The sequence below is a fragment of the Netta rufina genome, assembly GCF_964035555.1.
Source record: "Netta rufina genome assembly, chromosome: 4".
NCBI classification, from domain to species: domain Eukaryota; kingdom Metazoa; phylum Chordata; class Aves; order Anseriformes; family Anatidae; genus Netta; species Netta rufina.
In genome coordinates this window covers 44,090,278-44,115,805 of record NC_140127.1, presented here as the reverse complement: position 1 = coordinate 44,115,805, position 25,528 = coordinate 44,090,278, and the positions used below count along the sequence as shown (strand labels likewise).

The 25,528-nt window shown below is 40.8% G+C and overlaps 1 protein-coding gene across 1 annotated transcript in view; it reads right to left on the bottom strand.

Annotated features, from left to right (window-relative positions):
- Positions 1-25,528, bottom strand: part of TNIP3 (TNFAIP3 interacting protein 3) — a gene marked incomplete at both ends in the record, with an annotated part of 83,463 nt that overhangs the window by 32,388 nt on the left and 25,547 nt on the right. Inside the window, 2 exons of the mRNA XM_084286511.1 lie at positions 6,587-6,722; positions 17,715-17,800. Coding sequence (XP_084142637.1) covers positions 6,587-6,722; positions 17,715-17,800 — 222 coding nt within the window. The remainder of the gene's footprint in view (positions 1-6,586; positions 6,723-17,714; positions 17,801-25,528) is intronic.

Here is a 25,528-nt window from a genome sequence, read left to right as displayed (position 1 = left end):
TCTTTAAAGTTCCTTCCAACCCAAGCCATTTTATGATTCTATGACATTCATTTTCTTTTGCTGAGTGAAAGCCACTGAATTTGTTTATCAGTCTACTGCTACACTACTAAGAACAACTTATTTGCATGATAATACTACAGAAATCTGACACATGTATAACACCAACCCTTGAAAGAAAGACTCTTCTGACAGCTATCATATTTTGGAAGAAGAAAAAATATTTTTAATGCATTTATAACAGGTTTGAAGTTGTTGAATCAAATATGCAATTGTAAATTGTTTGGAGAAGTCAATTTCAAGACCAGACAGTACATGCAGTCACAAAACTAAACATAAGGAGACTGTTTACAAATCCAAGCAATCTTTTAGAATGCTCTTAAAATTTGCCAGCCTGCAAAATATAACCAGACCAGCTAACGACTTAGGAGTAAAATTTGACCTAGCACTACACAGCCACAGAAAGCTCAGAGATGGCAAAAAGACAGCTGAAGAGGGTGTCTGCACTCAAATGGGACTTCAGAGGCAGGCAGGACGCCCTACCACATATGTGCCTGGCATTGGCTTGCAAAGCAGCACTCTAACACTGCAGTAAAGGGTTTACAGGGGGAAATCTAGTCACTTGGATCCTGTGCAATTAAAAAACAGATTTTACTGTGGTGAAATCATTCCTACTTCAGCTATATGCAAAATCAAAATTCACTAAGTGTGATGTTACACCAGTGACAAACAGGTCAGCAAACGTTACAAATCCCAATCTAATGCTTACATGAATCTTAATTTCCCAGATTATTTCATCTCTTCCTCTCAAGTAAGTCTGTGTCATATCATTTACTGGCCACACTCAAAAATCACCAGAAAACAGGGAAGAGTCTCTGAGTGGAGAAATACAAACTTAGTAAACTCTTACAATATTTCTGCCTCCAACTTCTCCACAAATACATGTAAAACCAAATCACCACTAGCAGTGGATGGCATCAAGTAACTTTTTACAATCTCCCCAAGATACAGTTGCATAGACCTTTATCTAGCCAGGGTTCTTCATACATTTTAGATCACATTTGTATGTGCTCTAAAATATGTGCATATAGGTAATTTGCACTCTTGTGATCTGTTTCTCACCCTTTACTTCTGCTTCCACTCTCTCCCCAGAAAGTAACCTCCTTTGCACATTTCTTTTATCTATCCCAAACAAGAAAACAAAATGTTACTGCTCCTGCTGCTGGGCTGTGACATGTAGCTGTAGCATCAGTCACCACTGAATACAAACCAACTTTTCCTCACCTTTGAGCATAGTTCAAGAAAACAAGGAAAATAAAAGAGAGAACAAGCAGATTTTGCTTTCCAACAGAGCGAGTGCTGTAGTTTGTGAATTGATACAAGAATGATCATTTTCTTTCTTTGGACAGCTGATCAGGTCTGGCTCCTCCTAGAATGACTGACAGTTTTTCTTCTGCCTATGTGTACTGTAAAAATCCTTTCTTAATGTCCACACAAGCCATTCTTGTCCTTGGCTCACCCTGCTCTATCTCCATTACGACAACAGATCAGAACATGATGAAATATACTAAGAAAACACTATATCGAGCAAACCTCCACCTGCAGGGAGCTTGACTAAGCCTGAAACCTCCTGTAATGTCAGTGAATCATGATTTAAAACCTTTACATTCTCTGAAATAGCACGAGTTCTTAGTAGGACCTTTATACTTCTTTTTCCAACCCCTCACTCTCCAACACTCAGTTTTCTCTTCCATCCTTCACAATCCTTTTTCTTTTCCTCCCTGTCCATACCCACATGCAAGCACACAAAACATTATCCTAGGCATTTATGATTTTTGTCCATGCCACAGACAATGGTGACAAAGTTAAACTACTCTTCCAAAATCATCAGGCAGCTCTCATCTTTGCGACAGACAGTGCTCATCTTACCTTCCACTTTTGTTCACAGCTGTCTTATTTTAAAGACCACTGTGAAGGGGAAAACACTTTTATGGCAAGCAGTTGGAGCACACTCGGGGAAGAAAGCTTCAGAAACTTCAGAGCACGGCTGCCAGGGATGGCCGGCAGCAAGCTGGGAGCCAGGAGCTCCTGCAGACAGACTGCTGTGAGTAGAAGGAGTAAGCCCACCAGATATCCAGCACAGAAAAAAGTCTTCCCAGGAAGCAAAAGGGACCAGGAAGGACTTGCTGCCCCTTGAACTCACCTAGGTGACTCTCACAAGTAGCAGCACACGACCCCACCTACAAGGGCAGAGTAAGCTTAACTGCCAAGTCTTTTATTAATTTCTACTTGGTTTCTATGAAATTATGTCATTTCTACTAGCAGTGACTTTGAAATTCCTTCCCCTCTTCCTCCTCTCCCTGTTTAAAAATAACAATTATTTGTATTCTAAGAAGATCTGACATTTCTGGGTGTAAAAGGCTTGTAGTCATTTTGGGGATGCTTGCAATGAGATTGAAATCAGAGCCTTGGAACTCTGGCCAGCACTGAATCCTCTCAAAAGCATCAGCACCACCAGAAGTTAGAAGTTCTCATTTTTCAGAGAGTGATGGCTCTTTATTCTGGGAAAGGCTTTTGTTACAGTATTACAAAATAGGCACACACAAGATAACGAAAGCCACTTGTCACTTCTGAAAACTGTCTGTTCGGACACTGCAGTGAAACCAAGAACCAGTAAATTGCTTGCACTAAGTAAAAGCAAATTTTTCCCTGATGATGAGAAAATTGTAAAATCTCTTTTTTTTCTTCCTACCCTATCAGGTATCTGCCTGAAGATTTTTCAAGTTATGCTGTTCAGTTTCAGATTTGTAGAAGCCAGATTTACTCTGAGATGAACCTCAGTAAAAATTTGGTGGCTTTTGGAAAATCTGTTTGCTTACATTTTGGTCAAGCTCTCCTTTTGGCTTTGAAATATTTTCACAAGTGCTCTGAAATCTGTTACTCTGCATTAAACAAAATTGTATAAAATAAAAGCTTCTGGAATAAAACATTTATTATACCAGCAGTGCTTCCTACGTTATCCATTGCTAACCTTTTTCCTGTTGTGGTTCACATGGTAAAATGGTAAAAACTGAGAAATCTTAGTCAAAGAATAACATCAGCTCCTAAACCAGAAAAAGAAACTCTTCCTGTCTCGACACAGTCCACGTGCTTCACCCAGACAAATGTGTTAAAAAGGGATTTTCCCTTGAACAAGCATGTCAGCCTCAACATTTTGCCTTGTTCAGTTAGTACAAACTCTAACAGGAAAATAACAGTGCAAATTTGAATGTGTTCCTTAATATGTGGGAACCAGATAAAATTAGAGCAAGATGTGGCTTCAGAGTAAGTACAACATCACACAGCTTTCTGTTTCAGGATTTCCTTTATCCATTGTTTTCCTTCATCGCTAATGAGACTAACCACAAGGACATGGCTATTTAAGCGCTTGCAAACTCAGGCCTGAAGATAAAAATCCAATTTCATGATACTCTAATTGGATAACAATTTATACAAGTAGCAAACAGGCTATTTTGAGTTTTACAACATAATCGGTGCAAGAACAGACAGTCCTTTATTTATTTATTTCCTTTCTCTCTTTGCACCCAAAAGAGTTCAAATACTTGGGAGTCTGGTATTCTTGAGCTACCAATTGATCACATAAAATATATAACCTCTGCCAATAATCCTTACTTTACTTTATGTTGACACACTGCTCAATTTAATTGCTGTTCTTCCTTTCCCATCTGATATTTTTTATCATCCCTTCCTTCCCCCAGAAAACATCCTTCTTGTGTATAAAATCTTGATTAAGCCATACATATACTGAAAACACTGCATGAGTACTTTTAGTAACATCAGTATTTTGATGCATAATGTTCAGTCTAACTTATTTCAGTTGAATATAATCAGCTTTATATTTAAATTTGAAAGCGAGACGTTGTTTTTATGTTATGAAACACATTTCTTTGATTTCTAATATTAAAACAGCAAGTTGCTTGATCCCTTTGGCCTTGAATTTCCCACTCTAAAAGGGAGAATAAGGAACCCTTTCCCTCCTGAGTCAGATAGGCAGTTTCACAGACTACAGCTTTGCAATCCTTGTTCACGTACACTCCTGCTATATATTGCAGCAGTAAGTAAATGATGTTGCAGAAGAAAAGGGCAATAGGCAAGTAGATATGAATTAGAAATTGTTAATTGCTTTCATCAGTAAAGATTTCATCATGTTTCTCTTTTTCTTTTTTGTCTGTAGCTCTAACAAAAGTAAATGTATTTCGTTATAGTGAGAAGAGCTTACATCAGTGTAAAATACTGATGCCATGCTAATGTCTCACCTCTTTTTTCAGCTTAAAAAGGAAACAGTTTGTTCACCTAGGGAAAGTACATACAAGGACACAGGCACTCAGTCCCTTATATGAGACCAATAGACCTTATGTGGGTGTCAAGGACCCCAGTACACCAAAAGGCTCTTGCAGCCTGCATGGACTTCATTGTTTCCTCATGCATTTTGCTCTCCAGGATCTCCAGGAGCAGGAAAACATAGCATCATGATAAGCCAGAATTAAACTACTACAGATGAAGGAACCATAGAGGGAAGGAAGTGCAGAGGATTAATTTTGTCCATTCTGGTATTCTCTCTCTCAGATATTTGCCTTTAAAACCACAATAAATATTTTTATGGGAAAAAAAAAAGAAGAAAGAAAGTCTAAGGAATTTGTTTACAGATACTTCCAGGTAACAATTTCAAAACTGCTGTGATCTCAGAAGGAAATGTCATTCTACAGCATGCAATTCATACTCCTTATTCCAGGATAAATTACAGAATGAAAATAAAAATGGCTTGCTTGCTCTGCCAAAAAACTTCCTGATAGAGTTCTAACACTATAGTGAGGGATACACTCTTGTTTCATTATCATCTTTTTCCCAATTCCTACATAAAGAATTTAGCACCCATTTTAAGTCTAGATCACCATCTCATTTCACAAACTGACATTTTCTTTTTCCTTTTTTAATACTATTTTAGAGTGTTCATAATTGAAAGGATAATAAATTTGTGTTTTGGAAAATAACATATTTAAAAAAAACGATCTGTCACGTGCACTCCTAGTTTCTTATACTGAAGTTGCTGGAGCTTATCACAGTTGTCAAGCTGTCATTTGAAGTCCAAGTCAATAAGCACACAAGTGAAAACCTCTTTGACTTAAAAATACAAATAATAAATAGCTAACGTATTCGTAGCATGGAAATATCTTCAACTTTCTTCTCTTATCTACATAAGCAACACACACACACCTTCCAGTGGGAAGTGCTTTAAATACAAAAAGTATTAAAAAAAAAATACAGATGGAATACCACCATGATATTCTGAGGGAAGCACTGAAACACCCTACAGAAGTGGCTGGGACATGTACATCCTTTCTTTTTCTCCCTCACACCTCCAAATCCGTGCCTGCATCTCCTGTCAGAGAGGCTAACATGGGAACTGTGTGTTTCCACAGACCATTTGTAGCTTGCTGTTCTCACCAATAATTTCATAGCTTAATACTAGCCGATTCTACTGTCAGATCTGTCTTCTGCTTCACCTTCTTATTCATCATTGGGGCTGGGAATCCCCATTCCTCCTCCTGGCTTCTCTTTCCCTGCCTCTAAACCCACTAGCCTGACCCTGTGGCATATCCTTAGCTCCTAGCCCTGTGGCTCTGCTCCATTTTTTGCCCTGAGGTCATGAGTCATTTTGGAAATGGCGGTTTACATGTGAAAAGAGCTATGTGTAATTCTGCATTTCATAGAAGAGAGTCATCTCTCCTTTACCGCCTCATCAATTTCCTGTATCACACGGAGGAGCACTGCCTTCAGAGATTTCCTTTTCCTCCTGGTGCAGTAACACAGGCAGGTAAGTGTGTTGTCCCTTCTCACAGGGAGCTGCCATTCACAGCTTCATCACTTCTCTCTTCCCACACCTCTATCTCCTTCCTTTCCCAGATTGCAGAAAAGAAGAATTTCCTTTTCACCTTCTATTGCATGATAAAAAGCAGCTTGCTGTTTCAGAGTAAAGGACCGAAACCTCGAACAAGTTTCTGTCATGCTTATTAAGTGCTGCTTCACTGCAAGCAACACAAACCACCTTGGCAGGTGACTTACAATTCTCCATTTATAATACCACAGAAACACAAGTTTTAAATTGCATTTTTCTCCTTCAGTGCTTGCTTCTTATTTATCTAAATACCATGATAGATCTCCCAAAGATCTATCTTCCTCACATATCTTCACATCCTCCATTATATCAGAGCTAACAAACACAGCAACCATAAAAAAACGTTATTCCTCTTGGTGTGCACAGTTTTGCACAGCTGACTACACAGGATGGTACTTTGGATAATCAGCAGTTTTAGTTGACCTTTTAAAACCCTATAAAAAGCATCTTCTCACTTTGTCTTCTTCACAGCAGAAAGTAGTAGTATCAGAAAAATACATTGCAAATTCAGTGTATCATTTTAGAAATTATAAAAAAAAAAAAAAAAAAAAAAAGTCCTGCATAACCAAGTCACACAAGGCCTGGATGTTCTTCCCTCACAGATAAACAACTGCAAAAGGAGTCTGCGTTTACCTTTAGGGAACACGAAGCTCTCTGATGGTTCGGACTTTCTTGGTCAACAGCTTCAGGGTCCTCGTGTGATGTGAAAGTGCTACTCCTCTCTATCAGGTTTCTTATTTCAGCATCAAGCTCTTTACTTTCACACCTGCTTAAAAAGAAATAGCAATATGATGCTTTGCAGAGGAACTAGAAGCGCAAAAAAAGTAAATTTGTCAGCTGTCATCTTAACGTGACAAGACACAGCAGAGCTAGTCCTGCACTGAGCTCTTGCTACCTTCCTTCCTGGTGCATAGCGAGCACTCAAGCAGTCTCACACATGCAATCTGTAAGAGCGTGGTGGCAGAAATCCATTTAAAATATTTAAACAAGTAGTCCTTATCAATTTTACTACCTTGTGTGTAGAAATCCTAGTCAACCCTTCTGGGGATTTTTTGCAGACTTCAATGCACCCTCATCCCCACCCACCCCCAGTTTCTAGAATGTTAAAATTCATCGATATCGAAAATGCTATCATAACAGTTAACTTGGTTTTAAACTCCAAAACTAGATGCTCAGTTAATGATTTATTTTTCATTGTACGTTTCATTTTCTGTAATATTTCATAATAGACACCTGACATGTATTTTCATTTTTTTCCCCTGCAAGTTCCTACTAAAAATATTCATACCTTATAAAAATAGGTCTGTTCTGGATACTAAAGAGATATTTGTTTTCTGGGAAAACCATTATCTTTCAGTCTCTGCTAAGGACACTCAGGACTTAAGTCCACTTAGTGGCATGCTCCAAATTTGCAGAAGGAGCTAGCAATTAGGGTTGACTCATTCAATACATCGTAGTTGTGGAATGTGACTTTCAGGAACATAATCAAAACCAAACCGCCAAAACCCTAGACCCAACCTAAGTTTTTAAAAAAAAATACTTCTCTCTTTTGGTAATTTAGACTTTTATTTCCAAATCAGCTTAAAACAACTCCAAATATATACAGTATGTGACCAGAAAGCCAACAGCAAGGCTCGGAAGTATTAGCAATCAGGATATGGCAATGTTACATCTCAATTTAGGCAGAAAATACTAAGTCCGTCATTTGAACTACCAAAAAATTGAAAGCAGTTAGAATTTACTGGTTACATTTATCACAGTTCAGACAGACAATCCACAGGGATCGCACTGCAGGTTCTGAGGAAACTGCTGAGAGGCTAATAGCAACATTATCCAATAAACAAACTCATGTATCCTAATCATAAGACTAAATAAATGAAGTGAATTTTGTGCTGAGAGGATAAAATGACGCATTTTATTACACTCGCTATTTACTCACGGAGCCTTTAACAGGAACATACTGCATTAAGCATGGATGCAAAGTCATCTGCAGAGGAACTGCAGCAACATTCCAGCAGCAGGAAACAAGGACAAGGAAGACTCAAAAGGTTGGATTTGATTTGCTGCCCAGGAGCTGGACAAGCTGGAACAGCATTTGCAGAGTTGCCATGAACCCTGCCTGCACTATCAAGCACTGAACCTGAGACAGGATTATGCTGGGCGAGCTGGCAGCAAGTCACTCTCAGTTTTAGTGCCCGTCAAGTGTCCTGCCCCTTCAAACTACCTTGTCTATGTGGAGCCACAGCATGAAAGGAAGAAAAGTTTTCATGGCAGGATATTTGGGTGTGTTTTGAGAGCTAGACTTACAGACAGAAAATAGGACTTTTGGCCCTGTGAAAGGTCCTCGTTCACCAGAGCACATCACATGAGTTTTCTTCTATAGAGAAAGATGCTTCCTCGTCCTAAGCTTTTTGTTGTTGTTTGTATTAAACCAACACGTTTGCCAGAGCGAGTTCAAACAAAGCACCCAACCAAAAAGAGCACTGTGTTTTGTCAGACCCCTTTGAAAGGGAATTATGGCCAGCTACAGGCACGCTGAGCAAGAGAAAGACTTCCTTGGTGCACATTTCCATACGCCTCATGGGCGTGCAGCAGGCTGCAGCTGCTCTGAAAGCCTGCGGTGGCTTCAAAGCCTCCATGCCGTGGGGGCGGCGGACGAGCCCGGGTGGCACAGGCTCTGCGTGGCAGCTTGTGGGGCTGGGCATGCGAGCAAGGTCTGAGGCTGCTCAGCTTCCCTTTCACTTCTGGTCTGAGGGGATATGCAGGGCTTCAGGCAGTCACAGGACCAAGGAGCCACACGTCTTTTCAACACAAATACTCACGAAGCAAGAGGAAAACTGGAGAAGGAAAACAAGGGAGCTTGAGAAAGAAATCCAGCCACCTTCTGTCTTTCTGAAAAACTGCAACATCCTGGACAGTTCCACTTGCACTGGTCTTCCTTAACCAAATGTGTGCTGAGCTTCTTGAACAGTAAGTTCTCAGGAAGCAGCAAGACCAACAGCTGAGCTTTGAGGCTTCACTTTTAAGGAGATGCATAATGCCAACTCAGCAACATCAGTAACAACCACCCTTTTCTCTCAGGCCTACTTCCCTGAAAAACAGCAGCTTCAGCTCATTCAGACTCCTGCACCTGACCTAGCATGAGCCCTGCTTTGCCCAACAGATTTGGATATACTCTGCACAGAGAACTGGGGGCTTGAAAAGCTTGGGAAGTTACAGCACAGAAGAAGGCACCTGTGGTGCAGTTTCAGGAAAAGTGCATTAAATGATATTTGCATAGTAAGGGAGAAATTGCTGCAACTGCTCCCTTAGAAGCCCTAAAAATGTGGCAAGAGTAGGGGAGAGGTTAAGTAAAGTGAGGTTACTGAGCAGTATTGAGGGATTTAGGACATAGCTGTTAAAACCACAGGCTGATATTTTCAGAGTGAGCTGTCAAAGCTTCAGTTTTTTATCTGCTTGGACAGCCAACCATTGGTGAGAGATAGCAGCTCTTCTCTTCTTTTGCTCCACACACCTCCTGTGTGAGATCAGTACAGCAGCCAACTTAGCTGAGAGAAAAAACTCTTGCCTACAAGTGGCTTCTCATACAGACTATTTTTTGCTCATTGCCCAGGGTTGCAGTCACATGTCCTGCTCCAAAGAGCTTAAATGTACAACACCATCCACCTTCTACCTTTCACTACCTCTCCACTGCAAATCACCATCCTTAACTGCTGGCACAACCCACACACCTGGCTGCGTCAAAGTAGTCAGCTCAAACCCTTTAAAGTGAAATAAAGCAGCTTAGAGTAAAACAACTGCTCAAGAGAAAGGAGCAGTTCCTAGGTGCAGCTCTGAAGAAAGTAAAAGACGAGCAGCAATCTCTGGCAGGAGTGCAGTTGCGAGCACCAAGGCAGGCTGCACTCATCTCTGCTGCTGGTTCAGCCACAGCGAGAGGAGGTGTCTGACCACAGCCTCCTGAGATCAGAGCATGAATCAAGCTGGGAAATCCCCCGTAAAGATGGTGGGAGGGCTTTAAGTATTTCTTTGCAGCCAGGAAGTGTTCATTGCTCTTCTCCCTGCAGTTTGTCTTACTTCAGGCTGTACCTGGTATTCACCTTGGGCTCTTCCCTTTCTGTCTATGTTCTTCCCAGGCTTAACAGTATCTGGGCAAGAGAAGGAGCAAGAACCAGTAATGCCAGTAAAAAAGAAAAAGGAAAAAAAAAAAAAAAAAAAGGAAGAGAACCACAAAAGACTCCAACCCCTACAAACGGATTGGTGCTCTGTAATATCCACGTGCTTCAACATTGTCATGAATGTCAGAAAAATATCACAGAATCACAGAATTTCAAGGTTGGAAGAGACCTCAAGGTCATCGAGTCCAACCTCCAACCTAACGCTAACAGCCCTCCACTAAACCATATCCCTAAGCTCTACATCTAAACGTCTTTTGAAGACTTCCAGGGATGGTGACTCCACCACTTCCCTGGGCAGCCTGTTCCAATGTCTAACAACCCTTTCAGTGAAGAAATTCTTCCTAACATCTAACCTAAAACTCCCCTGGCTCAACTTAAACCCATTCCCCCTCGTCCTGTCACCAGGCACGTGGGAGAACAGGCCAACCCCCACCTCGCTACAGCCTCCCTTGAGGTACCTATAGAGAGCGATAAGGTCACCCCTGAGCCTCCTCTTCTCCAGGCTGAACAAGCCCAGCTCCCTCAGCCGCTCCTCGTAGGACTTGTTCTCCAGGCCCCTCACCAGCTTCGTCGCCCTTCTCTGCACCCGCTCAAGCACCTCGATGTCTTTCTTGTAGCGAGGGGCCCAAAACTGAACACAGTACTCGAGGTGCGGCCTCACCAGAGCTGAGTACAGGGGGACGATCACCTCCCTCGCCCTGCTGGTCACGCTGTTCCTGATACAAGCCAGGATGCCGTTGGCCTTCTTGGCCACCTGAGCACACTGCTGGCTCATATTCAGCTGACTATCCACCATCACTCCCAGGTCCTTCTCTGCCTGGCAGCTCTCCAACCATTCCTCTCCCAGTCTGTAGCTCTGCTTGGGGTTATTGCGCCCCAGGTGCAGGACCCGGCACTTGGCTTTGTTGAACTTCATGCAGTTGACCTCAGCCCATCGGTGCAGCCTATCCAGATCCTCCTGCAGAGCCTTCCTACCCTCAAGCAGATCGACACACGCACCTAACTTGGTGTCATCTGCGAACTTACTGAGGGTGCACTCAATGCCCTCGTCCAGATCATCAGTGAAGATATTAAAGAGGACCGGCCCCAGCACCGAGCCCTGGGGGACGCCACTAGTGACTGGCCTCCAACTGGACTTGGCTCCATTCACCACGACTCTTTGGGCCCGGCTATCCAGCCAGTTTCTAACCCAGCGAAGCGTGTGCCAGTCCAAGCCAAGAGCAGCCAGTTTCTTGAGGAGAATGCTGTGGGAGACGGTGTCAAAAGCCTTGCTGAAGTCAAGGTAGACCACATCCACAGCCTTTCCCTCATCCACCCAGCGCGTCACTCTGTCATAGAAGGAGATCAGGTTCGTCAGGCATGACCTGCCTTTCATAAAGCCATGCTGACTGGGCCTGATCGCCTGCTTCCCCTGCAATTGCTGCATGATGACTCTCAGGAGGATCTGCTCCATGAGCTTTCCTGGCACTGAGGTCAAACTGACAGGCCTGTAGTTTCCCGGGTCTGCCCTCCGGCCCTTTTTGTTGGCTAGGTTCCTCAGGGCTTTGGTTTTGCCCCCCCTCCCCCCCCCCCTAGGTTTTAGACTGAGGTGTTTTGATCATATTTTAAAAGAGTACTAGCCACTTTGATATTTAGAAGGGTACATTTATTGTGAGGTATGTAAAATGTTAATCATATCTGTAGTACAGTTCCATTTTACAGACGGTACATTCAGAGCACACAGATATCTGAGTGCTTGAATACCTTTGTGATAACAGTGATTAGGAGCTACCACAGAAGACAATTCTCGATGATTACCTGAGCTTCCCCTGGTGAGCTCTAGAGGGCACACAGCATTTAACTTCCACAGAAAGCAAGTCTTCCAGAACTACTTTTGGTTTTGTGAAGTTCACAGACGTGTTTCTGCACCATTACCATCCTTATTATGTTGCATCATTGCCAACATTTTCTAAAATTGGGTATTTTGGTTTTCACTAATTATGCTTTTTTAAGGAAAGAAAAAAAAAAAAAAACAAACCTTTTGGAAAAGTCATTAAACTGAAACCCAGTCAAACTTTAGAGATGCATGCTTTCTAAAATCTATCATTAGAGAATATTAAAAAATAAAAAATAAAAAAAATCATGCACTGATATGGGGCAAAGTATATCCCTTCTATGTGTAAAAACTTTCTTAAGTATAAAAATAGGAAGAAATAAAAAATACACAATATCCTATTTACACATTGTACTACAATTAAAGCAGAAGCCAATTAAAAATTTAGAATATTAACGCTTTGTAAATTTTGACTGACTTCCTCAGTTTCCTCTGCTGGGATAATTAAAACATTTGACATGGAAGCAGCACCTACAGATGTAACAAAGGCAGCTGGTTGCTCAATGTAAATTTTAGCAGTTTGCAGGAAAAGGAGAGAGCATATCTATGCTCATAATTTCCATATCATACATGAAAAGTAGTAGTCAACATCATTCTACCTGTGTCCTCCAAGAATAAAAGATTCCTTAGGTCTGTTCTCTTCCTTTTGAAAATTGCCATTCAGGATTTCACTGTTTGAGATCAGCTGTGCATCAAATTAAAGATATTTTCATTTCCCCTTTGTATTCACCTTGCTGCCGTTAAAGCATTTTACTCTTTTTGCTCTATGATACATCTTCATGCTATTTTAATTCCTAGGCTTTAACAGCTTTTTGTGGTTAATTATTTATAAATGGTTGCATACTTTTTATAGCAACTCAGTGTCTCAGCTGGGAGCCAGAATAAAAGTGTGACCAGCATATGCTTTGTACATGACTGGAACTAAAATTCCCATGTAGATCAATGTCACGCAGTTAAAAAAATAAATAAATAAATAAACATGCTATTCTGTCCTCAGAGGGCTATGCTATGAAGCCGTGGTTATACGTGCACAGCGAGTTTTATTAAATTATGCGTTTAACAGCCAAAGCAAAAACCTATCTTTGGCCCAAAAGTATCACTAAAGCCGGAGCATGTTATGGCACCAGAGAAGAAACGTGAGATGTGGAAACCAACAGCTCCCAGCAGAGCCAAGGGCACTTTGCAATCAGGCTTCTCCGCGTCAAGAGAAGAAGCATGAGGCAGAACAACTCCATGATAACACACGTTTCCATTACAGAGCAGCAGCCATTTCCAGGCCTGCTCCACGGTCTTTTGATGAGCCACACGCTTTGGGCTTGCCACAGCGTAGATTCATGGCCAAGAAATATCTGCTTATCAACCAGTTGGGTAGGAGCCCTGCGCAGAGTCCCAGCGCTGCTGTCGATACCGTTTGTGAGCTCTTGGCTCTCCCTGCATTTCACTGTGAACCAGCAACAGCGGGCACACCTACAGCGTGTCTCAATGCATCTACTGCCAAATGCTAATTTAGTACTGAATGCATATAACTACTTGAAATAATAATTTCAAGGCTGGTTGCTGGACTCATTCACCTGTGATTGGTGAAAGCACAAATATACACCATAAACAATCGTGGAAAAAGGTTTTAAGCCAGGATTTACAGCCAGATGCCAACACCATGGAGTCATATTTTGACGGGAAATGAATTCCGGAGTCTAGGAGTTAAACACATACTTCATCCCCTTGGGTGGGCATTTTGGACCTCAGATTTTTGCTTCACTAAGCCTAAAGAGCAGATTAATAGAAGGGTGTAAATTTCTGCATTTGAATTAAGGAGAACAAACTGGTTCGGATAAATTAAAACATCATTCCCTCCGGCAAAGAAAAGCCATTTCAGCTAATATTTCCCCAATTTATGATAAAGCACTTCATTCGTTTCAGAAAAAGGCCTTTAGAATTTGAGAAAGAAGAGAGCTGGGTTACAGAATTTGTAATCTAACCCATGCTAGAAATATATTTGAAATGGGAATAGAAATCAGGCATATAATTTTTAAAGACTGTTAACTGCAGGACTAGGTTATTCTCTTATGTTGTATATGATTTTAAAGGATTTTTGCTCTCTTAATTTGGTTTTGTATAATTCTTAGTTTTTTTCCCTCTAAATACTTTAGGATTTTTATATTAAAATCTTACCCACCTAAGACTAAATGGCAAAGAATTTCTGGTCTAACAAGCAATGCGATGAACAAAGTTTTAACAAGCAATGGGATGAACAAAGTTTTGCCATGAAAACAAGTCTTTTGTTACAGATTCTTTTTTTCAGCCTCATGAACTCTTGCAGCTTTTGTAAGCCATTAACAAACCACCAGTTCCTGAGCTGACAAACAACACTTACAATCGTGCAGCTCCCTAAGAATCGGTGGTGCCATTCCACTACTCAACACCTCACGAGCAGATCTCCTGAGCCTAAACTCTGAGTGGAATTTGAGCCAGATCTCTTAAAATTGAACTGCATTAATTCTACATTCTGCCTCACACCCCCCATGGTAAGAGATGGTTTATTAGTCACAAAGCATACTGCACCAGTGCAAACACAAAAAGAACACCTGCCTTTGTCAACTGCGAGGATATAATTTAAAAAGAGAACAAAAAAAAAAAAAAAAAAAAAAAAAAAAAGCTTCTAGAAATAGTTTTGTTTTTTTTTTTTTCCAATCTATTTCCAACTTCCTTTTTTTAACTCAAATATTACCCCCAAAAAATCACCCAGTATTTCAAAAGCATAGCTGGAAACCCAGCCACCAGCAGCAGCTGAGATCCACCTAGGAGACCTGCACTGTCTCTAGAATGAGAGCTCCCAGATGCTGTAGAAAAAAAGTGCTGGCACTGTTACTCAGGAATTAAGTTTGAGATTAAAGATAATCTTGCCCCAGTCCCAAGAAGAGAGCTCCATAAGGCAAGGTGTATGATAGGGGGTTAAAACATGTATGTACTGAGACTAGAGCAAAGAAATGCTTAAACTTTCGCTCAAATGTGATGCAGCCAAAACATCTGCCTGTCACCCCATAAACGTCCCTACACTTCTGTTCCCTTTACGACAAAGGAATGGAGCTTTTAAGGAACATTTAATAGCCAGCAGCTGTTTGGCTGTCAAATGCCACATCTGGAGAAGCTGTGCCGTTAATGTGAACAGAAACAATTATTCTTTAATAGTTTTGCTTAATTTTAAGAATTACACAAATCACAACAACAAAAGAGGTGCAATGGAAACACATCTGGTTTCTCAGAAAAGAAGCCAAAAAAGGGCGCAGTGATTCACTGAAGCTGCATCTCTAATTTGTTCTGTCTCACTGAAGAAAGAAGTAAAGCTACTGATATCCAGGTACTTAGTGCTTTTCCAGCCTTTGACTATTACCCTCAACAAATATGGGATGTGAAAGAAGATGGCAACTATCTGGCTCACATTAAATCCCATTAGATGTCAGTTACTACACAGCTCTGCGCCCCTCTGTGCGTGAAGGTTTGGGACTCTCTGGGACTGCACTTCAATAGTGCCTCCTCACTTCTGTACACCACAGCCTGCACATCAAGAAGAGAACATTGTTCCCCTTTCACTTGGATCTTCTGCTTAATTACACTACCAAAACCATAACGAAATTTCTTCCTGATGGACAGAATTTGGGATGACTTCAAACCCCTGGAAAGTCAATGAAATGATTTTCACGAATTTCGCTGTGCTTTAAAACGAGCTGTGAGTGAGTTACTGCTTCTCCAGAGAGACAGTCATCTGTAACGGAGCACCCAGACTCATCACCCAGGACTCATGCAACTGCGTGTGGATCGCTGGTGCAAAGGGAATTGAAGTTTTGCCATGAAAAATCAACAAAATGGAAAGCTGAGCCAAGCAGGGCCACCGACTAGCACATGCTTTCTGGAGCAGATGAACTCCTCCACTGACATGCACGCATGCAGGAAGATGGTGGGAGGTGGCAGGAAAGCATTGAAAGAACCAAAAACTAAGAGTTAACAACAAGAAGGGAGACAAATCTAAAGCAGAGTGAAAATAATGTTTTCAAGTGCCTGCACTTTTCTTATGAAGACCAATAGCCAGAAAAGCTTGAATCCCTTTTACGACACTCTCCTAGCCCCAGCAGGTACCTTTTTGAAACAGTCACCCTCCCACAGCTCTTTCTAAACTGACTGCTCACTCCAGCGTGAGCACCAGGTGTCTATTCAGACCCTGCATGCACTCATTTCTGTGGAAAGCTGCAATCCTGATGCAATTTTATATGTTTGAGGTTTTTAACTGGTGCTTTACACCACCGATCTTTCTCTTCCTGAATCAGGCATCACCACAAACCAAACAAGACCTGTGCACTGCCCCTTTTGCCTCCGAGCTCACCCTTGGGCAGGATGTCGATGCGTCACCAAGCCTCACAGATCTGGGTTCACAGCTGAGCTGCACCCTTGCAGGAAAACAAGTCAGTGATTCATTTGGGTCAGTTTCACCCCTGTGGACCTTCGCTATTTTCAGTTACCTACTAATGGTGCAGGCAGAACAAACAGGAGAGCACCATTAGGAAATTCAGCCAGGAAATTTAACTTACAGTAGCTGATGGAGGACAACCAGCCCTGTTAAGTCAAGCCAACTTCTTGCCTGTGGTAGCTGTTAGGCAGCCAAAATGAAACAGAGAGGAAGCTCGCTGCACAGCTGTCTGCGTCACAGATCAGGGCTTGAACTGCCAGCAACCGGCACCTGATCTCACCAGGGATGCCAGCACCAGGAGGGAGACTTGACACCTCCCTCCCCTCGCAGAAACATGCTAGAGTCAAACTACACTAGCAGCACACAATGTCTTAAATAAATCGGAAATCCCAAGGGATTTCAATGTCCAGTTATTTCTCAATAAACTAACTGGAACAAAAAATGCTTCTTTCAGGAAGAAAGAAGGGTAGAGTACTATTCTGTAAACTTCACAAAACAAACTACACTTTCCTTAAAAGTTTTGTTTTTGTTTTTCCTCTCATATATGCGCATTATGCTTAATTCTAAAGCTATCTTTTAATCATTCTCAGCTACCTGGATTTTTTATTTATTTATTTTTATTTGGTCAGAGTTTGTCTTACTGAATACAGCTGTTCATCGAAATACTCAGCATCATTTGTTGTCTTAAATCTCCCCATGACTCACCGACAGTCTTAGAAACAGGTCATCACAGTCACAGACTCACTGAAAGCTGTTAGCAATATTGTGACCTCTCTATCTGTATAAAGTATCTCTCCTTCCTACAGTGCAACCTCTTTTCCTGCCGTTATCAGTAGAACTAGTATTACTCCACAAAGAAGCAACCAGCCCAAGGAGGTTGTGAAATCTCCATACTCAGAAATATTAAAAACTTGCCTAAGCAGGCTGAGCAATCTGACCTCAGCCCTGCTGGTCCAGGTGACCTCCAGGTCCCTTCCAACCTACGCTATTCTGTGATCATGCTCTTCTCAGTACAAAAAAAAAAAAAAAAAAAAGCCCATATTTCACTTGTTTAACCAGAACTGATGCAGACCTCCACAGGACAGATTACAGTAGGAAAAAAATGTATTAGTCTGGGTCTCTGAAAGAGAAATTGACTGACAAATGCAGAAAATACCTGATTGTATAGTTCCAAAGCATAATGTAAATTAATTTTAAAATAAATAAATAAAGGGAGAAGCTTCTCCACATAGAGTTAAGATACTTTAATACCTTTCCATCTCACCACACTGATGGAGACACAATTCAAGGAGATCCTCTGCCTCTTTATTCTTCCTTTTGAGCTGCTCAGAGTGAATCTGTTAGAAACAGAGAGGAAAAAAAAAAAAAAAAAAAGTACACTTAGAGGGAAACAAAAAGGTTAATAATCTAGGAAGAACAACTTAATTGTGTAATCACAAGAAGAGATCATAACATCTTGTCTGCATTCCTGTTTTCTTCTTTATATACAATAAATGGCTTACATGTAGGCCAGGAATCTACTTTCTCCTTCCCACCATCATCTCCTCTTAAACCCACCACTCTAGCAGGGACAGTTTTGCAAGGGCAAGAGGACTATCACTCTCCAGCTGTGGTAGCAGGAATCTCCCCAAGGAGCAAAGCTGTCAGTAGCCACAAAAATACTGGAAGTGTTGTGAAAGGCTTTTATTATTATTCATTCTAAAAGAACCAACTATTTTAAATACTCTAGAGTTCATGTATGTCCTCAGATTGACCTGTAAATTCATATGCTTTGTGGAAGGATACAGTAAGACTATTACTCCAAATTTAAGAGAATGAGTAGTGAGCCTGATACAGATCACTTGAAGAGAAAAGAAAAGGAGGCTTGTGTAAGTTATTGTGCACAAGTGCATTGTTCAAGAACTATACAAGCTCCTAACAAGCTTCCTGCTCTTCAGGGCTAGTTACTGTCTAGCACTGCATTTCCAAAGAGAAGAAGGGGAAAAAAAAACATCCTTCCCAGACAAAAGGACACACAATGGGGTAACAGTCACACTAAGTAGTTCACATATAAATAATTCTTTCAGATGAGAAGCCCAAACATGAAGAAAGCAAGCTGTGTATGTTGTGAAGTACCATCACCTCTACATGACGAGCGGGAGAACAGATGGCACAGGGACTGAGCCACTGCCACCTCACCCCCAGGAGCCATTCTGCTGCCTGTGCTGCAGGCCAGGGACAGCACTGGGTGAGTTTCTTCAGGATACGTGGGACACCCCATCAGAAAAGGAGTCCAGAAGTGTTATTATACACTTGAGATCAAAGTGTCAAAGCCACTGCGTTGTTATAGTTGTTGGTGTCAGAAAACTGGGAGATTAGAGCTTTATCATGACCTAAGAGATTTCATAACGCCTGGTGGAAGGATGACAACGTGACCACTGGAATAAAGCAGGAAGCGATTAAGAGTGGAACCTGCCATTTGTAACCAAATAAGTTTTCAATTACAAGCCATTCTCTTTATTGGTAACATCAAATTAATGTGAAACCACAGCTGAACATTTTATAGAAACCATGCTGCTTCATCTATGTGCAGAGCAGAAGTGTAAAATAAAAGTTTGCCAGGAGAAGATCTGAGGTGTTTGGCATTCCTCCCCTGCTTAATTCTCCTTTCCAGCAGACATTTCACACATTTTAAATGCATCTGGTAATCACTAATTACAAGGATCCTATTAAGAAAAAATGTAAATTCAGTTTCATATGCAACTTGATTCCAGCTTGTCTGAGTTTTATGAGTGTCTGTTTAATCATAACAAAAACATGTTGAAGTATGGAAAGCTGTATTCATTTGATTTTAATGGGTGCTGCTGACATTTGGTACTAATAAGAATTAAGCCTTATTTTGGGATGCCTACACTGGGCATTTAGGTATCTAACAAAATACCAGTTTTGAAAAATGTTGACGTGGAATGAACACTCCCAACCTCCACCAAAACAAAACAAACAAAAAAAAATGAACACACTAAACCAAATCTGGTTTGAAGAGGAAAAAATGAAAAATAAAAATAAAAACACACAGAAAAACCCACCACCACCAGAATTCAGACCACTATTTCATCCCTAATGCATCCCACTGGGCTTAGACACTTCAGCATCCTCAGACCCATATGCCAGTTACACACACTATGACATCCCCCATGCTGAAAAAATGAGCCGTGTTAAAGTGATGCAGGTTAGAACTGACAATAAAGAGGATTCCTATGTGGGTGAAGTTTATGCAACAGCAAGTAAAGAAAGCTTTGGGGAGTAAAAAAGTGAAGGACATGGAAAGATTCCTTGTGTGACTTGCTGGTTCTGCAGCAACAGATCAGTTCAGTGGGATGTGCTGGGGAGTGCTCCAGGCCCCTGCACTGGCTGCTCTGGGTTCTCCGTGGCCCTGCTCTGCAAAGGAGCTGCTAAAGCTGACAATTCCCAACTCAGTGCTTGGCCCAGCTGAAGACCCAGCTATCACAGAGCAGCAGTTCTCCAGAAGTCCTGCTGCCACCACCTGCTGGGGGTGGGGGGATCCCTCCTGCATGGCTTTGCAAAGTCCGTGGTACGCATCTCCTGACTCTTAGTCATATGCAGATTTTGCTGCATGCCCCACAGCACCGGGCACCCTGATTTAATATGTCTTTACCAGCCGGTCCAGCTACCAGAAGCTATTTCATGGTCATAGCACCAGAGTACATCCTCCCTCTTCTGAACAGTCCAAGCTGTGGGGAAAAGCAGACCTCACTGCGGTGAGAGCTGGCGCAATGCACACAGTAGAGCCCGGCACCTGCTTTGATTTGCCTCCGCTGTTCTTCAAACAAGTTTTGGAGACTGTGTCAATGCAGGGTAATGGCCTTGCCTTTCGTTTCTTAAGGCTTTGTGCTGAAGTGTGTCTCTCCTGAAAGGTCTTTTATTCTTTATTTTTTCCCCCAAATCATTTTGATTCTTCACAACAAAAAAAAAAATTACTGCAATGAATCCAACCTGTGTTGGCAGTGCAAATTGTGCTACATCTAAATCTGGTTACAAACCAAACAAGAGGCATCTAGGTTATTGTACAAAACATGCACACTTTTATAAAAACAACTAGAAGATTTTACAACTACAGTATGCAATTTAATGCTGTAGGGTTTTTATTGGATCAGACAAATTGAAGCCAAGGTGGATAAAAATGCAGCTACTTCAAAGAATCAAGGCTACGTAGGAAATAGGGGAGGTTATAATGGTCATGTAAAGGATTGCTCAGAATTACATAAATTTTCTGCTTTCTGTCAAGGCTTTTAAGAACAGGAATGCTCTGAAGTAAAACAGGATTTGTTTTGCTCACAGATTTATGTGTTTTAGCCACAATTGAAGATGTATAGTAAAAAGCATACAAAATTCCTTGGTGCTCTCCTACCAGATTTATCAGTGCTCCAGTGATAATCCAAGCCTTAAGTGCTTCCTAAATATATGTGAACAGGACAAAAAAGCTCTTTTTGGTTGGAGTACTAATTTGTATTAAAAACAAGGAAGTTTTCCACATGCAGAAAACATATTTGGAAAGAAAAAAAAAAAAAAAAAAAAAAAAAAACAACCTCCACACAGAGCAACAAGAAGACTAATTCTTATAAAATAATAATTATAAAATAAAAGGCCACATAGGCACTCAAACTAGAGCTTCAAAATGTTATCCAAAGCACATTTCAAAAACATCTATATTGTGAACGTTAAACCTGCACTGCTCTCATTTTGCCTCCTGCCACATTCTTTTTCTTTCTCCAAATCCAGTGCTAGTTTAAGAGCATCCTATCTTCCTCAACCTTCATTCCATTTTCCCCAAACACACTTTGTAATTCACTTGTTCCTGTGTTGTGCCAAAGCAATATTTTGTGGGGATGCAGTGTAAGATGAATCTCAGAACTGAGTCGGCCTAAACAAGGCAGGAAAGGGAGAGAAAATTTTGTCAGGTTTCTCCACACACACACTCTATCCAATGATTCAATTTAACTGAACAGCACCATAAACTGACATTGTCTCAATGGAAGGAGCAGAAAACAGCTAGCATGCCAGAAAAAAAAAAATAATGAAGTAAATACTTGCAAACTAGGCATAAGGAACAAACCCAAGAATAAGTTACCTTTCCACTGAAACACATTTTTTGTAAAGCAAAAGATTCAGGACTAACCGTCACAGACAGGCCAAGTAAAATTACATCATTTAAGTAATACCCAAATTGCAAAATAGCTCCAAAACAAAATGGAACATATATAATCATAAATGCTGTTGATAAACAAGCCAGCAGGTTACACACTGTGTGTGGCTGTTGCGTAGGAGGGGGGGGGGGGAAGAAATGGATTATTACTGTAAATGTGATCAAAATGGAAGAGCAACCGAAGAAACAAATAAGCATTTGATGAAAAAGATCCTAAGCAACATATACGGAAACTAAATCGATACAGCAATAGAGACTTCAGGATTTTTTTTCTTGACCCATAACTCTGAGAAAGTTAAAAATACAACATAATATTTCTGTGACGTCTTCCTCCCTAGATAGTCCCAGGTTTAATACTCGTAAATAGCACTAATGTTCAGTGCAGCCAGACTTCAACCAGCTATTACATGTCTTCCTGCTTTTGCATCCACGCTCTTTGCTGAAAATGCAGCTTCAGTCATGTAAATGCAGCACAAGAAAACCCACAAAGACAGCAAGATCTGCCAGTCCTCTCCTCCCCCTGTTATTTCCTGATAGTGCTGAAACTTCAATATTAGACCTTTTCTAGTCATATATTTAAAGTCTGACATTTTATTTGTGCGAAAAATAGAAAGTTGTTAGGTTCTTCAGCTGTCTTGCCCAATTAGATTCAGATAAAATGAAACTGGTACCTGCATTGTGTGCTGCAGGGAGATTTAACTCTGAATACTTAAAACTGATCTCCCCATTAAGCACAATTTTCCTTGGTTATGGTAGCAGTAGAGTCAGAAGAGCAAACATCCCCAAAAACCTAATTCACAGATGCCACAAATCTGTGATATCCAGAACTTGATAAGCACTCTATTTAATTTCTTGAACTAATCTCAAACTGTGCAATGACTGAAATAAATCAAGACCCAAAACAACTGAAGGCTGTTGCAGTGGACCAGACTGAAGAACGAGGCAATTAAAGGCTGAATGCACTATTTCTACCCAGAACTAAAAGCCTGGTTTTCTGCACGATGTAGATGGGACTCTGGAGAGGCTCTGCGCTGCAAGCTGTTTGGCAGCAGTCCAGGAAATGCAAACGCACAGTGCAATCTCTGCATTCACTGTCTCGCATGGGAGGTAGCAGGCTGGCTTTGTACAGATAGGCAGCATCTGCCGTGCAGCTCTTTGGTCTTACAATAGGGTGTCTGAAAACATTTCTTTTGACACACACAAACTAGTTGAAGTAGGGGGTATAAATCCTGTTTTTAAGTACATGACCTGGATTGAAAAATCAATACATCACTTTTTTCTTACATTAAACCAGAATGGAAAACATTTTACAGACATAGTTATTTCTTCAGAAATTTGTCCATTTCACGATTTCTAAACATCTTCAGATTTAGATGTACTTCTTAAGATCTTCAAAGTGAGTAAAATATTCCCATGTGAGTATAAACCCCTTCAAGTAGAAATCAACGGCACAAATATTACCAAAAGCAGCCAGGGTCATGCCCAGAGCAAAGCTCAACGTAAGTCATTCCACACAGACATCTGCACAGATGAATCTAAAGCACAGAAGACAATTTGAAAGGCTTCAAAACCTAAATTCTTTGCCAAAAATATTATGGCTACAACTCTAATGTGCAAGAGTCACATAAGAAGTGACGAAGAGAAGTCAAGTATGATCAAGTTGTCAAAGCCATGCACAATATACCTCAAGTCCTCAGTGCTTTCCTGGATTCCTACAAAGTCACCTTCTTCCCTCTCCCATCACTGGAATCCACAGAAAGAAGAAAATACTACTAACCTCTAATTATTACAAGGTTATGAGTTGGTGTGTGTGTGTGTTTGCGCTACGCTTTAATGTTTTGGAGTGATTTACAACGTGCCACGAAGTTGCTAGAAGATATATGATGATGTCTGCAACCAAAAACATTGCCTAAAAACAAAATCTCAACATTTTTCTTCCTGTATATGAAAATGAATTTTAACTTTCTGTTATTTGAGCCTCTCTCATATTCATACATATCCTATCACTGATTTTCAGATACTGCACATATTTCTCCTAAAAGTATTGAAAATGAGGGGCCTCAGTTCTTTACTGGAAAATGTTGGGTTTGACCAGCGCCCATCATTGCACAAAGACCTGGGGGCAAAGGCAATGATAGTTTGAACGTACTTATTGCCTGAAGTCTATGAAGGGGAATCCTTGTTAATAGAATATGAATTATTTTATTAAAGATTTACAGAATGCAGTGATGAAATAAAATAAAGCCTTCAGCAATAAATCTATTTAATTTGTTTAAAGGCAATTTATCAAGAAATCACAAATCTGTCAAACAGTGAACTCTGCCAAATATACAGTTCTTCAGAAGAACACGTATAAACCAGGCGTATGTCATCTAAGAGCACTGCAGGAAGCCTTCCCAAGGGTACTTTACTCCTGTTCTGTATCTAGCTTCAATTAGCATGACAAATTATTTGAGGGTGGGCAAGATGGGAAGGAAATACTTAGCTGTTTGTTAAATGTCAGCTCTAAATTATGCAGTGAAAGATTTTTTTTTTGTTATTATTCACTGTCAAAGTACGGACAGAAATAATTCCAGAAGATAACATGCAGAAGTAGAAAGGAAAAATGCTGCAAGATAAAAGCAAGATTAATAAATATTATAACAATCGATAGTGCCAGAGATGATTTTCTGAATAATTTTCAATGGACATCTCCCAACAATACAACTGTGATGTGAAGGGAAAGAGAAACAATGGAACTTCCTTGTGCAATCCAAGCCAAGAGAGAAATGATTTAGGATCTATTAAGTCCACTGACTTTGGAAACAGATCTGTGGAGTACAAATAGGTAACTCGCCACGTTAATAGAAAGATTGCTCCAAGGACAGGGTCCACATGGCTGGGAAGGAGATGAGTTTATGAGAAAAGTATTCAAGATACAAGCACACCTACCACAAAAAGTTGTACAGCTGCAAGAGCAGAAGCCTAACACTAAGAAGGTAAGAATCTGATTCAGATGAGGAGCTCAGCTCAGATTTATATAAACTTCAAACTCTCCATCTAAGCTTCAAAATCTCAGAACAAAATAAGAAAGAAGAAATGAGCCTATAGAAAACTAGGAATGATCTGACAAACCCATTCCATTGCAGAAAAGCTTGGCACAGTTTGGCTGGCAGGAACACAAGTGCTAAACAGCTCTCAGAGACCTGTGAAATGCTTGTTGCTTTGTATACACTCTAGTGTGCCCACACTTCTGATAATGGGGTACTCTCACTGCTGGAAATTAGGACTCTGCCAGCAGTATATCTTGGTGTACTAAGGATCCAGCAGCATGTGAAGGGAAGACGACCCTTTAAGAAACTCTTTTTCCACAGCTTTCTGAGTGGGTTGCTGTGAGCATTTTTAAGTTCTCATAGATGTACTGACAACTCTTACTTTGGTTTGAGAAGGGGGAACTGGAGCAGAGAGTCCTACAGCTATCCTAGTGTAATGGTTGTGCAGGCCCTCTGGCAGCAAACACCGCTGGCTCTGAAGACAGAAGGGTTAATTCTCACTGCAACGGCTACAAGTACCGCAGCTTTATATTTTATCAGACAAGGAATTAAAACACAGAGAGAAAAAAAAAAAACGTGCATAAATTTGCTTTCTTTTCCTTCTACACAAGCCTCAATAATCCTCACAGCTCACTCTGTTTATGCCTATTAACCGAAAATGTACCACTTGAAATTTCTTACGCTGTGACTCCAAGTATTCCTTACTCGGGGTTGAAATGCTTCAAAACTTTTTCTGGGATGAAGCATTAATGTTAATTCACAGCAACAAGGCAAGCAAAAACCACCCAGCCCACAGCCCCGGACCACCCTCAAATGCTACATGGACTACA